Source organism: Osmerus eperlanus, chromosome 27 (assembly GCF_963692335.1).
Source record: "Osmerus eperlanus chromosome 27, fOsmEpe2.1, whole genome shotgun sequence".
NCBI lineage: Eukaryota > Metazoa > Chordata > Actinopteri > Osmeriformes > Osmeridae > Osmerus > Osmerus eperlanus.
This window is the reverse complement of record NC_085044.1, coordinates 6,912,254-6,928,264: the sequence shown is the minus strand read 5'-3', so window position 1 is coordinate 6,928,264 and position 16,011 is coordinate 6,912,254. Positions and strand designations below refer to the sequence as shown.

General features: G+C 44.2%; 1 protein-coding gene across 1 annotated transcript; it reads left to right on the top strand.

Annotated features, from left to right (window-relative positions):
* The first annotated feature begins 1,410 nt into the window (after positions 1-1,410).
* On the top strand, positions 1,411-4,343 carry rps14 (ribosomal protein S14). Its single transcript, XM_062453746.1, has 5 exons — positions 1,411-1,546; positions 2,777-2,927; positions 3,192-3,353; positions 3,765-3,841; positions 4,232-4,343. The coding sequence occupies exons 2-5, from the start codon at positions 2,779-2,781 to the stop codon at positions 4,297-4,299; spliced, it is 456 nt and encodes a 151-aa protein (XP_062309730.1). The 5' UTR covers positions 1,411-1,546; positions 2,777-2,778; the 3' UTR covers positions 4,300-4,343.
* Positions 4,344-16,011: the final 11,668 nt, after the last annotated feature.

Genomic DNA, 16,011 nt, shown 5'->3' with positions numbered 1-16,011 from the left:
TGGCTCCTAGAAATTGCCTTGTCACTCCTATTTTCCTCATTCAAAGTTGCATGGCATTATACACTTTGGCAAAAATTCTGACCTCTGACTTACATCAGCAAAACAGGACTTTCCTAGTCACACCTTACAAAGACCCAACTTATGGCTAAGCAGGCATAATAAAACAGTAAAATGACAGTTTATCAATGATACAAGAAACATAATTAATAGATAGGCATATTTCTCTCCTGGACATAACCAATGGTTATGTGCTCATGAGCTTAATATTGCAAGGTATAGATCAAACATTGTTTATTATATTCAGAACCTTCCAAACAGTATAGAAATAATAAAATAATCATCTTTAATTGTTGTTAACTGATCAATGGTTTAAGGATAGACCTCTTCATCCCCCAGATCAGTAGTTGTGTGTTCCTCCATCATCACTGGTGTTCTCCTCTGCTGTGTCTGCTGGAAGGGGAATGAGAGACCACACCCTGGAGCACATTTGTATTGTTTTAGATTTTGACCTCCAGTGTTGATAGTTTCTCTAATGTTACATTTTACAATCAAAGTGATTTCTGCTGGCTTTTTTTTAGGCTACGTCTTATTTTAATTTTAAATGGTTTTGCTTCTCTACAATCAAATAACACCACTGTGTAATATGCATTGAATTAAGGAAATTCTAAATATGATTATCATGTGGATAGTTCATTTCACTTGCTTGTACCGGGAAGGATATATATGTTCGTGCTGATCCTGCGGAAACATTTCGCTGAAAGCCTGATTTAACGTGGGCCCTGTGACGGGTCAGCTGTCAAAATACTGAGTCACTTTTAATAATTCTGTTCCATGTAAAACATGGTATAATCCAAACCCACCATTTACTCAATAAACTCCAGGATTAATCTGTGATTACTGCAGGTGATGACTCATTGCAGCATTGCCGAGTTTCACAGTAACAGCAGTGAGGTTAGACAATGTGATTGACAACTGAAAAAGAGTTTGACAGCCAATGAGCGAATATACATCCACCCTAATCTGTGCTACAAATCTGGAGAGAAAAAATACAGATGTAGGCCTATTCTCTCTGTCGATTCAAATAGGGGACATCAAAGGTGGATACAGGCTATTAGATAATCATACTGGAATATATATATCTTACTTGAGTAAAAGACTTGAAAGTATTTGACATAAATTGTGCTTAAGTAAAAAAAAAAATGATATTAACGTACATTTGTCGTATTAGGCATACATCAAGCTCGCATCTGAAAAATAGAATCATATTTGCAATGGCTAAACTAAACCGAACAGAGAAGTGAATGGGAAAACCGGTCAATTTCAGTGTGGAATAATTCATGATTTTCTATCACTATATTTTCTGAATAGTTTCAGTTCATACTCAGATATTATGCTTCGACAACATTAATACCGGTACACACTCACACAGTTAGATGGCAGTACAGGCGAAGGCATTGGTCATTTCCGGAAGAAAAACTTGAACTGTGAACCCGGTTGCATTAGCTCTTTCCTTTCCTGTTTCGGCTTTCTAAAGAGACACACATAGGTAAATTATCCCCAATTTTTTATCCGAGTCAATCCAAATTATCTATAACATTTAAGTGTCCATGTTTGGTTGTAATGCATAGCTGAATGCGTATCTTACAGAGGAAGGCGGTATTTGTTGGAATTTGGCTTTTTACATTTGTGTATTTGGCTTCGTTACAGCAGGCAAGCATCCGTAGATGTGACGAACGCAGGCCCCTCTAAATGTCGCTAGCTGAAAGCATGTACTTGAGAACATAACCGAGTTCGCTTCCATGATTAGCTTTAGTTAGTGTCGTATTAATTGTAAGTATTTTACAGTGTGGCTGTAAGTTCGGCTAAAGTATTGGGGATTTAAGAATATGCTTGGATGGAAATGAAGTTGACTAATGGCACTGTAGCGCAGAGTAATGTTGGCTAGCTAGCCTACAGTACCTACTGACCGTAACTGAAGTTGTAGCTACTAGTAGTCAAGATCTCATGGACAAGTAGCTAGACACTTGGGTGTGTAAAGCATTCCTGCACATGTAACTGGTCAGCATAACTGTTTACAGTAGGGTTTAAAAACGTAGTTTGGCTAGCTAGATTCTTGATTAGTTACTGTAGCTAGCTCTAACCATCTCGTCCGCTAACGGTGCCATGCTTGAATCGAGCTACCAAAAAGAGGTGTGAACTGAGGGACCTAACTTGCGGTCTAAGTAGACATTTTTTACGTTGTTAATCTGTATGATTAGTTACTTATCTGTTGGCGTAAACGCTTGAATTTTACTGTTCCAGCAAGCGTAACTGTACTGTACAGCCGACTTGAGCCTACCTGGACGCACAGTCGTGGTCAAGAACGATGCTTGGATAATGAATTGGCTGTAATCGAATTTAAATGGATTTTGGTTTACAAAACGGTTACTTTCAGTACTTAAAAATGACACTTGACACGCGATACTGCACCAGTAAGGGTGCTCCAGTTGTAAGTTGATGCTCCTGTGGGATTCAGAAATGTTCTGATGGTCTAGCTGAGTTCTACTAGATCCTGATGCTCCATTAACTTCTGATGGGTGCAGACTAGTGATTAGATATTGAAGGCCCAGTAGCTTTTGCTAGGTTCTGAGGGTCCATAAGATTCTGTTAGGTGCTGTCCGATTGTTAAGTAGTACTAAAGATCCTGAATGTTCCACTAGATACAGTGGGTCCGGCATGTACTGCTCTGTACTGATGTTCCAGTAGGTTCTGACTGGCTCTGACATCTGTCCTGCAGCAATGGCACCTCGTAAGGGTAAGGAGAAGAAGGAGGAGCAGGTGATCAGCCTGGGACCCCAGGTGGCCGAGGGGGAGAACGTGTTCGGAGTGTGCCACATCTTCGCCTCCTTCAACGATACCTTTGTCCACGTCACCGACCTTTCTGGCAAGTAGGTACCCCTCCGTCCCTCCCCACCTGGAGGAGTGTCTGTGTTGGTTGGTTGAGTGTGTTGGTTGAGTGCGTGTCATCAGCTAGGCATGTTCCTTCTGCTGTTCTAATACATCTGTTTTGTCTCCACTTCTCCGTCTGTCCTTTTCTTTCCCTTCCATCTCTTCTCCTTCCTGTTGCCCTCCTCTCCCCCCTCCCTCAATCTCTCTCTTCTCCCCCTCGCTTTCTTGTCTCCTTCCTCCCGTCTCCCCCCGTCCACCCTCAGGGAAACCATCTGCCGTGTGACCGGGGGGATGAAGGTGAAGGCCGACAGAGACGAGTCGTCCCCCTACGCTGCCATGCTGGCTGCCCAGGACGTGGCCCAGCGCTGCAAGGAGCTGGGCATCACCGCGCTGCACATCAAGCTCCGCGCCACCGGGGGCAACAGGTGAGATGGGGCACAAGATGACGACTTTATAGCAGAGTAGAGCGGGGCTATGGAACCTGGCTTTTGGGGGGGGGGGGTACAGGACTCCCAATCGCATAATTTCAACTTTTTAGTATGTACTGCAGCTCCCCTTACTGTATGTACCGGTGCATGCAGTCAGAGAACTGGCGATGGCCAGTTTGTTAGTTGACCCAGTTTCTCTGCAATTGACGCCTCTTCCGCTGCTTAAAGTATTGTGGGTCGGAATAGTCCAAAAAGCATGCTGGCATGCATATTGCATAACCTAGCTTTATGCAGTGCTGGATGTAGTGGGAAATCCTGGCATTTGGGTGGGGGGTTACTGAGTAGTATCTCCCACTGGCTGCTGGTGTGGTCCACCCTGTCCTGACCCGGCCCCCTCTCTCCCTCCAGAACCAAGACCCCAGGACCAGGAGCCCAGTCTGCCCTAAGGGCCCTGGCCCGCTCCGGCATGAAGATCGGACGCATCGGTGAGACTGGGAGCGCGTGCATGCATACATGCACACACATGCATTCATTCAAGCACACACATGCATACATACAACACACACAGTTGTTAGGATACAGTTAGGATGTTCTGAGGCCACCTACATCTTGGCCTGTTTCCATGGACACCAGACTGGCAGACTGTAGCTAGTATAAATATCACACACTCCCAAGCCTTCAGGATTGAGGTTAGACAGGTAGTGCCGAGTCGACCTTCTCTGATCACATGGTCTACAAAGAGCTAGGCCAACGCTTCCTCATTCTTCGCTGGTGTCGGTCACCCAACTAGTGTGTATGTATCCTGTGTGCGTGTATCTGTATCCCATGCATGTCCAGCGTGTCTGAATCTCAATGTTGTCTCCTCCCCCCCTCAGAGGACGTCACCCCTATTCCATCAGACAGCACCCGCAGAAAGGGAGGACGCCGCGGCCGACGTCTGTAAATGTGCTTCTGTTGAGCTTTTCACTCAATAAAAGGTTAATCCCAGCTGCTGCCTCTGTCTGTTCTGTCCACTCTGAAGAGTCGAGTCAGTTGTTAAACAAGTATAAAGTGAGTTCTTGTTAACCTGGATCTTAATTTAAAGCGAACCTGTTTTGTTAAGCTTTGTGATGAAAAGCCCCCAGAGAGAATTTGAATGAAGACCACAACCCTAGCTCTACCAATGCACTAACAGGGTGTTTTGAGGGGCGGCTGTGGCTCAGGGGGTAGAGAGGGTTGTCTGTTAATCACAAGGTTGGCGGTTCGACCCCCGACTCCTCCCAGGCCATGTGCCGAAGTATCCTTGAGCAAGACTCTGAACCCCAAGTTGCTCCCGATGGGCAGGCCGGCGCCTTGCATGGTAGCTCGCTGCCGTCGGTATGTGTGAGTGAGTATGAATGGGTGAATGAGAGGCAAACATTGTAAAGCGCTTTGAGTGCCGCTAAGGTAGAAAAGCGCTATATAAATGCAGTCCATTTACCATTTTGAGATTTATAGTACAGTAGACCAACTTGGCTACAGTGCTGTAACAGGTAATACTGTGTACTATAATAAACCCTTTTTGTGTCTGGAATGCACACTATATAACTGGAAGACCACCTTCATCCAATGCATTGTTAAACATCCTAAAGAGCTCTGTTCATAGACATGGGGTGCGTTTCCCGAAAGCATCGTAAGCCTAAGTTAATCATTGAATCCATCGTACGATGGATCTTAGTTTTACGGGCACGTAAGAAATAACGATGGTTATTTTATTTGGAGAAAGCTAAGATCCATCGTTATTGGGAAACGCAGCCCAGGGTATCTGCCGGTTCTGTGAAATTAAAATACATGGGTGGTTTCCCTGTCAAGGGGAACACCAAGTCTCCACAAACGGGAATGTCTGAGTGCTCATCATTCACTGGTCTGCTTTCTCTTTGGGTGTGTGGGTGTTAGTCAGGCTCAGATAAGGTCTCAATGAAGTAAACATTTTAATTATGAATGCTACTCCAGTCTCGCTAATCCATATTTGTGAGATGTCCGGAGTCAAGTTCAGAATTACATTCAGGCATTCAGTTCCTGAGTGAGCAGTCTGCCCCTGACAACTAGGGGTGCTGATCAGGGACAGCCAATCAGAAAATTCTTCTGGCAGCCCCAGACCTGACTAACCAGATTCTGGTAAAGGGGAGATTCTGAATTCCCTCCCAGCCTCAGTTCCTCATTCTCACCTACATTACCAACTCTCTCTCTCTGTCCTGTCAGTATCAGCCTAGACCTGACCTGAAGAAGTCCATTGCAACATTATTGTGGTGTTATTTGGATAGCAGGGTGTATTTCTCCATAGCGAGCGTGCAGCAGAGTGAGCCAACATGACTGAGTCGGAGCCTACCAGACCTCTGATTGGAGCGTCCAGCCAGCAGACCATGGTCGACGTGGGAACACCAACTGTAGTGTAAGATATGATGTAGGGAGTTACTGTGGGATATGATGGAAGTGTACTGTGACTGAGTTTGAAATGTAGTGTAACATGACTGGCAGTGTTGTGCACGTTCATACCTCTCGTGAACTTGTTCAAAGTTAAGTTCATACAAGTAAAAATGAATAGTTCACGTTCATAGTTCACCATTTAAATTCTGAACTAGTTCATAGTTCATTAAGTTGAGTTGCGTTCAGTTCATCGTTCTCATAAAAATGAACGCGTTCTTTTGAACTCAAGCACATACACAACACTGATGACTGGTGTTTACAGTAGTGTAATTACTGGGGTTAAGTGTAGTGTAATACATGACTAGTGTAACATGCTGGGGTTAATTGTAGTGTAATATATGACTGGTTAAGGTGTAGTACAATAATGACTTGTTTAGGTATAGTGTAATAAATGACAGGGGTTAAGTGTAATATATGATGATGGTTTAGGTATAATGTAGTGTAATATGACTGGTTTAGGTATAGGAAAATATATGACTGGGGTTAAGTGTAGCATAATACATGACTTTGTAGTGTAGTATAATAAAATAGTGGGGTTTAATGTGTGATTTATCCCCATGAGTCACTTATAGAATGTATAAATGTAAAACTAGTATCACTAAAACAAAGTTGTAGTTCAAAATAACATCAGAAGGATGCTGAGATAACTTTGTGGAAATGGTAGCTGCTTGGCAACCTGTTACATCACCACGTCTCCTTCCTTCCTATTGGTTGTTAAATTACTGAAGCTGTCTGTTGAGATTCATAACACTATCCTCGGTCCACAAGATATGTGGGGAGTATTTCTAAATACACTTTTAAAAGCTTTCAGATACGCACTTGCTTAAACTCTGTACCTCAGAATTCAAACATCTAGTCATTTTAAAATACTGTTTCACTGGCGATTTTACTATTTGAAGTGATGATTCTAAATACTATTTGACAGTTATTTTAAATAGCCTAATATTTGTAATGACGATTACAACTAATATTTGAAATGACAATTATATAAACCATTTGAAGTGACAATTCTACTATTTGATATGACGATTATAAATACTTTTGAGTTGACTTATTGTGTCGAGAATATAATATGACAGACATTTTGAATACTATCCGTAGTGATTCAAAATACTAGATGAAGGTATAATTCTCTAGAGTCTAAACCTCTGATCTGCTGTGACATCTGTGCCCTCCAGTGGCCCCTCCCTCTCTTCCACACGGGCCTATAAGGTGGTAGGATTCACCCTGCTTGCATGTCTGCTGATTGCTGGCCAGGCAGTCACTGCCTACTTCCTCCTCAGACAAGGAAATGACATCTCAGGTCTGGAGAAGCAGACCGACAGCCTGAAGGGTCAGATGACCAACTCCCGCTCTGGTGAGAAGTGCATGCACACGCAAGCACATGCACTGACACACACAGACATGCACATCCACAACAATGCACACACACGTGAAGCGCCTGTCTGTTGGTTGCTGTAAGAGCCTGTCTCCCTGCCCCAGCCTCTGTGCCCATGAAGATGCATGTGCCCATGAACCCCATGCCCAAACTAGTCGATCTGGAGGACGAGGTAAGATGGATGGAGCTCTGTCTGCCTGTCTGTGTGACTGACATAATGTCTGCCTGTGTGTCTGACATACTGCCTGTGTATGGCTGTCTGTGTGACTGACATACTGTCTGTCTGCTTGCTATCTTAGGACTCCTCCACCGAGTTGCCTGGTCCTAGTCCTGTGGATGGGACCCAGTGCCAGCTGGAGGCCCTGGGTCTGGTCCCTGAGAGGATGCCCTCGTTCAGGCCTGCCTGTGACGAGGAGGGCAACTACACGCCTCAGCAGTGCTGGAAGGACCTGTGCTGGTGCGTGGATGCTTCCGGAATTCAGGTCGAAGGCTCCATTAAGCACGGCAAGGCCTTCTGCGCCGTCTCCCCTGGTACGGTCACACAAACAGTCACACACACACAGTGTCACACTTGCATGTACTCACACACACACCAATGCACAGACACACAAGCACGTAGACTCAGACACAGTTACACAGAAGCGCATGCATGTGCGCCTTCGCACACATCAACGCACACAGTCACACATGCACATACGCGCACACACACACACTCAGACACCTGTAGATCATGTCCATATTTCTGCAGGAATAGATCACCAGGTGGTGTAGTTTGTCACAGATAACTCATGTATACTTCCTGACCTGTAACCAGCATCTGAGTTATAGTGAGGTCCAACCACAGTACAAGTACTAAGACAACTGCTTTTCGTTGTCTTAGTACTTGTACTCTGTGCAATGACAATAAAGTTGAATCTCAATCTCAGATTAGTCATAGTTCTGGGACCATTTAACATTTAAATATTTACATAATTAACTTTATAGCTTGGGTACCTCATATGTGGTTACAGTCCTGTATATGTCATCAGCATCTCTAATCATCTCTCTCTCTGCTTCCCAGGAATGAGCCATGGCCTGGTGTTCACAGGTGAGCATTGACCCTCTGACTGCCAAATGACCACGAAAACTCTACCTCTGGTGATGCAAAAACAAAGTGTTTCGTGACATACGATGTAGTAGTAGACCACCATAACTACACTGCTGGAACAGGTGTAATAGTTACTGGAATAAACCTTATTTGTGCATCAATAGAGTTTGGTTTTTGATTGTCGTTAGAATTTTGTCCCTGCGTCAAATATCAAGTCAGAATTGCTTTATCTATCACAGTTTCCCTTCAAAGCTCATGTGTTTCTTTTGGGAGTCCTTTTTTCATCATGTTTCACCGATTTAAGCCTGTTATGACTTATAAAACAAGCACTGGCGATTCCTTAGGTGAATCATTTGTTTAAATATGTGGCATTGTATAGACTTTAAGGGTTAGCTACCCTTGCTAATGTCCCTGTACTTACTGTAAGTCGCTCTGGATAAGAGCGTCTGCTAAATGACTAAATGTACGTATCTTAACAAGTTGGTTTACTAGTTTCAACTGTTCCTTTTTAATGTAATGGAATAGGGAATGTGTATTTGAAAACAGCATCAGTCATAAAATCACTCACTGTTTCACTTCCTCTTTCCAGCATACTGTTGTATTGTTTTTTTGGGAACTTTCCATGGTTTAAAGATCAAATTTTACATACAGTGTGTACGTTGTATAAGCTTGGGGATGTCCGGACTGGGTCTCTGAGTTTATGTCATCCTATGATGTCACACCTCTCCTTCCTGCTTCCGGTCTCAGAGAATCACTAATCCTGAAAGGGTCCTCTTTCTCCCTCTCTCCATGTCTCTCCCGCCTCTCTTTCCCCCTCTCTCCATGTCTCTCCCACCTCTCTCCCCCCCACCTCTCCATGTCTCTGTTTCAGAGGAGTGAACCTCCAGGCCAATCCAGGGCATGAGGCTGAGCTGAGGACTACAGCCAGCTCACCCCACCTCTTTGCTTCATTGCACCCCCACCTTCCCCTTTATATTATCGAGACCTATAGTTAGCATGCTCTGCCACCTAGCATAGTTAGCATGCTCTGTTAGGGTTAGACTTAGCTATGCTAAAACTATGCTAGTTCTAGCATAGTTAGCATGCTAGCTCTAGCATAGCATGTTCTGAAAGCGCTAGACCTAGCATAGTTAGCATGCTGCTCTGTAAGTTCTCGCAGACAGGTGTTTTATCTCATACTATCTCATCAGATGTGTTTCTATACATGTGTTCTCTCAACTAACCTCTGCTTGTTCTGAACCAGAGACAAACATTTATTCCTGTGATCTTGATTAATACCTGGGGATTAATAAAGTTATTCAAATTGTCATCTGTAACCAGTGTTGGGGTAGTTACTCAAAAAAAGTAATAGATTACACATTACTAGTTCCTTAAAAAAAAGGTAATGCTTTAGGCCTACTTTAGGCCTACTCTACTACTAGATTACTCACTGCTGAAAGTAACTAGTTACACTACTAGTTACATTACTTTTGGATTACTCCATAACATCACCTGAGATGCACTTGCCAAATAACAATATATGTACCATATATATGCCCAAATCGACTCAAATTCTTATTATAATGAGGACATACACAATATCTCTCTTATGTTTTTTAATACCACAAAGATGACAAAAAAGTTGTGAACATCAACCTAAAAGTTGTCAAGCATAAGGCTACAGTACTGGCAGTAAGCAAAATGTCTCAAAATAAAATAATGCTTAAAGATCCTGTAAAGTGGAATTGAAAACGAGTTTTAAGTTCACCACACCACAGAAGAATGTGTTATTAACTACCCATCCAAATTCAAATGAAAAAAAACACAGACAAGTATGTTAAATTAGGCTTTGAAATCGTGACAAAATCAGCACTTTTCTCTGCTTGAGACTGGGGGGGCGTGTCGCCTGAAGGAGCTGAAGCTCTGCCCCTCGCTGCCTACATACGACCCAGATAATGGACGCTACGTCAAGCCGAACAAAACAGTATAGAATTAGAATGTATTTGTTCAAAGAGTAAAACATACAGATGCATATAAATGAAATGTTCCCCTGAGCTGTAACACAGGAGTAAAAATGGACACCAGAGACCGCAGACAGTGAGCTCTCCAACTACTTCTAGCACATTAGCTACCATTTCACCAAAATACCATCATTCTACACCGAGTAGCCTAATATCAAGTTAGCGGTTTGCACTAACTCATAGCAGAGATACCTCTGGAAAAGTTATCTAGTATAATTATAACAAGCACACAGAACTGAGTGATGAACTGCTGGCGGCGGTGGATGGTCCAGGTGCGACCGGAGGAGGAACGGCCGGGAGGGCGATGCTCGGTACGGCTCAGCGCTGCAAGAGAAGCCGTGTGTCCGCGAACCCCGTCTGTCTCTGGTCCATGTTAAAACTATCCACCGTGAAATGGTCACTGCAGAGGAAGCTGTTGGAGTTTATCCAAAGCTTTCCATCAGCGTGGCTCTTCACAAAATCAATCCACCTATTTTTCCTTTCCTCATCAATAGGGAAATTAAATAGCGTTGCAGCGCAGCTGAAGTTTTTGCATCCAGGGAAGATGCAGTTGCGGGTAGAGGGAGACATCCTGAAGCTGGCTAGCTAGCTGATGTAGGCTACAATAACAGTACAGTAGGAGGAGCCATTCAGTTATCTGACGTAGATGGGTCGAAATGACGTAGATGGGTAACTTTTTGGCCCCACCCATTAAAACCTGATCTGAAAACGGAAGAGAAACTTCTGTTCTACGGTCTAACTCCACATTTCAGTGCGACAAAGTTTTAGCGCTTTGCACATGCTTTCAGGAACTCATTTCACACGTATATAATGTACTGAGAAGCAAATCATGGAATTTACTTCACAGGATCTTTAAGGCCGATTTATACTACTCCGTTTTCATGGACACGGACACAGGGAACGCCCGAGCCCTCTCCGAGCCCCTCGGAGAGAGCTACGTGCACCTCCTGATTTTCCTGACTATCCGTCCGTCATTTTACGGATACCACTTGGCTGTGATTGGTCCGTATTAAGAACCGCTTGCGTCAGGGGCGGGGTTGCCGTGACCAACAAGACGAACATAATCCTTTGACCGCCTTTGCTGTAAGTTTACAATTCATATTTCAGCTAAACAGTACATGTAAATCAGCATCTGAATTAAAATGTGACGAGAAATGGGCAGTGTAGTTGCTGAAAATGTGCTTATGTTATTGCTGAAACGGCTAATTTGTAAATTTGCTCCGACTTTTCAATAACCTAGCTAGCATCGCAGTGCAGCGCCACCTACTCTTCTGGCGGTGAATTGTTTTCAGCACCCACAGCCTTCGGAGTACTATACGCACATTTTCAGCAACTACACTGCCCATTTCTCGTCACATTTTAATTCAGATGCTGATTTACATGTACTGTTTAGCTGAAATATGAATTGTAAAAACTTACAGGCGGTCAAAGGATTCTGTTCGTCCTGTTTATGACGCAAGCGGTTCTTAATACTGACCAATCACAGCCAAGGGGGTATCCGTAACTATCCGAAATTACGACGGATAGTTAGAAAATTCAGGAGGTGTTCTCCGGGGCTCTCCGAGGGCTCTCGGAGAGCTCGGAGAGGGCGTTCCCCGTAGAGGAGGGCGTTCCCATGTGTCCGTTTTTTGGAAAACGGAGAAGCATATATCGGCCTTAAGTAGGCGCATGGGCTTATCTAGCCCTATTTTGGGGGGGCTGGAGGACTCCCAAAAGTTTCATTAGCCCCCCCTCTTTCATATTTTAAATCTAAATTTGTTAATTTTTCTTCCTAAAACCCACTAGAGGTCACTATTTAAAAAGATATTTTAAAAACTTTCTTCTGGGGGAAAAAGCCCCCAGACCCCCCTAGTTTTGCTGGGTCAAAGGAAAAATAATAGGTTTTATCTAGGGGCTTAGCCCCCCCAAAAGTGGTAACCTAGATTCGCCCCTGAGTAGGCGTACGATTTTAAAATACTTTTGAACATACGTCGCCGCGACGTCACTGCCGGTAGACGTTCCTTACATGCCGTCGCCAGGGCTGGACTGGCCATCTGGCATACCGGGCATTTGCCCAGTGGGCCGACGCATTTTTGGGCCGAATCGGCAATATAATTTATATGCTTTTTTTTTCTTTTTTTTTGGTCGGGCCGGACCAAAAAGAACTGACAGCGGCCCATTGGTAAAAAAAAATTGTTCAGGCCAGCCTATAGAGAACTGACAGCGGCCCATTGGTTGATTTTCTTTATTGGCACTGGCCTGACCCAATAAAATCCAGGAACCCCCTTCCCCTGAATCATAATATCGCCTCTCGCAGGCCTTGAGACACGAGCTGTTGGCTAATGCGTATGCTGGTTTAGCATCGTTAAAGTTTAGCATCGCTAAAATGGAGAAACGACCATATATAACCGAACGACCATATATAACCGAAAAATATAACAAATCTACAGGTGAATGCCACAAAATGTGCAAAAATTTCGAACATGTTTGGGTAGGCTTTAGCTGCTTCAACATCAGCATTACCTGTAGAGGAAGGAGGAGAGGTGGCTATCTCAATGCCAGGGCCGATTTTTTGTCCCAGCCCTGGCCGTCGCCGTCACGTCGCCGCCAATCTCTCGTTTGCAGTCCCATTCAGTCCCATTCAAAAATCCACACGGTCAGGCGGCGACGTATGGTTAGGCTGCTCCTTCTCCTGGTAAGCCTTAGAATGTCCCTTTCCGCTCGCCATATTCCGCTCCCCATAGCCCTCTGAACATCATCGCTGTCCGTCCATGCGAAGACTCCCCCTAGCGACAACATCCATATGGACGTCCATGACGCTCTGAGGGATTTAGCCCCTACTGGATGGATGGAAGGATAGATGGATACTCAACCAAGATACTTATGGACAGGGGCGTAGCCAGGACATTATTTCTGGGGCGGCCAGCTCTGGCCGGTCTTTTATTTGGGGTGGCACTTGATTGTCAAAAACTACTATTTTAAAACTCACACACTGCATCACTCGGAGCAGCAGTTTTCTAACGGTATCCAGTGGTTAGCTGCTAGTCTCCATTGAAGCGCTGTCAGAATGCAGGTACGTTGGTTTGTGTCTTGCGCTGTTGATGGGGGCGTGGCCCAACATGTTGCGAATATGGGGCTTGTAGCATAAGTGTAGCATAAGTGACAAATGCCAGTATAAGACGACATTATAAAAAAAATACTAATGCATTTATTTCAGCTTTATTCCGTTTCTGTCCAGTAAGGTTTAAAAAAAAAAAGTTTGTGAGGTTGGGGGGGGCGGCAGGGTGGCCATTCTCTGACCAATGGTGGCCGTGGCCCCCCCTGGCCACCACGTGGCTACGCCCCTGCTTATGGAGTGCAGTGAACACAATAATGTGGTGATGGGCAGATTTGTCTTGATTTGTTTAATGGATAACAGATGTGATTAACTACATTCTGTGTTCCTGACTCAGCAAATATCAACAGATCATCACAAAACAGGTTTAGGCTCATGATTTTAACAGAATGTTTATATGAGTTATTAATGAAGATATAAAATAATAACAATATGAATACAGTCACGTAAAGCTCTGTTTGTGGCACCTGTGTGCATATAATTATCCCAAGCTCTTCCGGTGTTCTCATATATTGCTGACCAAAAAATGTCCATGTTCCAAAAGAAGTAGGCTACAAACAATAAAACGGACAATCCTGCATAGGACTGGCTTGTGTGTAGACCTAATAGAGATGAGGTAGATCAACATGTCAGTTAGACACTGTTAATACCCCAAATAGCCTATTGTGATAATAGAGATAATTGAAACCATGATTATGTCACAGTTTATTACAGTTTTATTAAGTTGTCTAAGTTTGATGGACTTTGTTGCCCAATAGCTCAAGAGCTCATAAAGTTAATGATCAGCGGAGTTAACGCCACTGTCAAAATCAACGTTTGTACTTAAAGATGGTGTAGGCGTTTGTAGATCTGTGTAGATGTTGTTGAGAAGCACCTTTTGTCATATTTGACTAAATAAACTTCATGTCTTGATAGCAAGCAATAAAGGTTTGACTGTAATATGAAATCAATCCAACGTGTGGTTATCACAGGACTGTAATAAACACTACAAATCACCGTTCCGAGACTAATGATTAGACGGGCTACCTTTCTGTACAACTACCGACCTGCGCGCACTCAACCCCTGCACTCGATGCGCGTTACTGTAGTTTTCAACCAATCTATGTTGTGCCGAAATTTCCCCTACTGGGGGGGGGGGGGGGGGGGGGGGGGAATTGCTGCATCGCTAAATAGTTGATTCATTTACATTTATGCATTCAGCAGACACTTTTATCCAAAGCGACTTCCAAAAGAGAGCTTTACAAAAGTGCATAGGTCACTGATCATAACAACGAGATAGCCCCAAACATTGCGGGTAGCCAAAACATGAAACAACTAAATAATTCCCAAAGGGAAGAACCATAGGAGGTTGTAGTTAAACAAGTTAAAATTAAACAACATGAACCTCAAAAGTGCAAGGGTGCACTTGTGGAAAAAGGAAGCAAAAGTGCAAGGGTGTACCTGTGGAAAAAAGCAAGCAACAAAAATATATTTCACAGCAAGTACAATAGTTTTAAGTCAGTTACAACCAATCATTCCTAAGTACCGTTGTACTCCCGGAACAAGGGCGTTTTGAGCCTTTTCTTGAATGTGGGGAGACAGTCAGTGTCTCTGATGGAGGTGGGGAGTTGATTCCACCGTTGTGGGGCCAGACAGGAGAAGAGCTTGGGTTGGGACCGGGCGCTCTTGAGAGGTGGGACCACCAGACGGTTGTCACAAGAAGACCGTAGGTGGCGGGTGGGGGTGTAAGGCTGGAGCATAGACTTGATGTAGTCGGGTGCAGTCCCGTTCACCGCTCAGAAGGTCAGTACCAGGGTCTTGAATCTGATACGGCCCGTGATGGGAAGCCAGTGAAGGGAGATGAGGAGCGGGGTAACATGGGAGTGTCTGGGTAGATTGAAGACCAGGTGGGCTGCCGCGTTCTGAATCCTATGGAGAGGTCGGGTTGCGCATGCTGGGAGACCGGCGAGCAGCGAGTTGCAGTAGTCCAACTTTGAGAGGACAAGTGCTTGGACTAGCAGCTGGGTGGAATGCTCAGACAGGTATTCCTGATCTTCCGGATGTTGTAGAGCAGGGGTGGCTAACCAGTCCAGCATAAAGAGCCCAAAAAAACCGCACCATAGCAAAGAGCCACACATGCACGCCCGCACTACAACAGCGGCTTACAGATCTAATGACAGTCATAATACAAAGCATAACAGTTTTTATACGGCCGCACAGGGTCTTGGGCACTGGGGGCCTGGTTTGCAATCACAATTATTTATTTATTTTCTACTTTCAATATTTTGTTATTGCTGTTCTTGACTCTATGTGCTCTAAAATGAAATTCCTCTTTGTCAAAAAACCTTATTTATATTTTCGTTCATGATTTACGTTACACCACAGGGCGATGCACGCCCTGTGAGAGTGCGAGGAGACGAGACCAATTTTGCAAACATGAGTTGGGTGCTGAGAAAAGGAATAAAACTAAAAAGAAGCAAGAATTTCACAAGTCAATTCGAGATTCGCTGGATACATTTGTCAGCACGTCTTGCAGAAATGGTGTGGCTCCGCGCGCGTGCAGGATAACAGCTGTCGGAATTATGGACAGTCCCCGTGCGGGTTGAAAGTGATTCTTGCGCGTACATCACGTGTATGTCAATAAGCAGGGCCTCGCATGTTAAGTTCGCACA

Coding starts and splice junctions, on each gene's coding strand:
- rps14 (XM_062453746.1), top strand. CDS start 2,779: ATGGCACCTCGTAAGGGTAAGGAGAAGAAGGAGGAGCAGGTGATCAGC. Junction 2,928..3,191: donor GTCACCGACCTTTCTGGCAA/GTAGGTACCCCT, acceptor GTCCACCCTCAG/GGAAACCATCTGCCGTGTGA. Junction 3,842..4,231: donor CATGAAGATCGGACGCATCG/GTGAGACTGGGA, acceptor TCCCCCCCTCAG/AGGACGTCACCCCTATTCCA.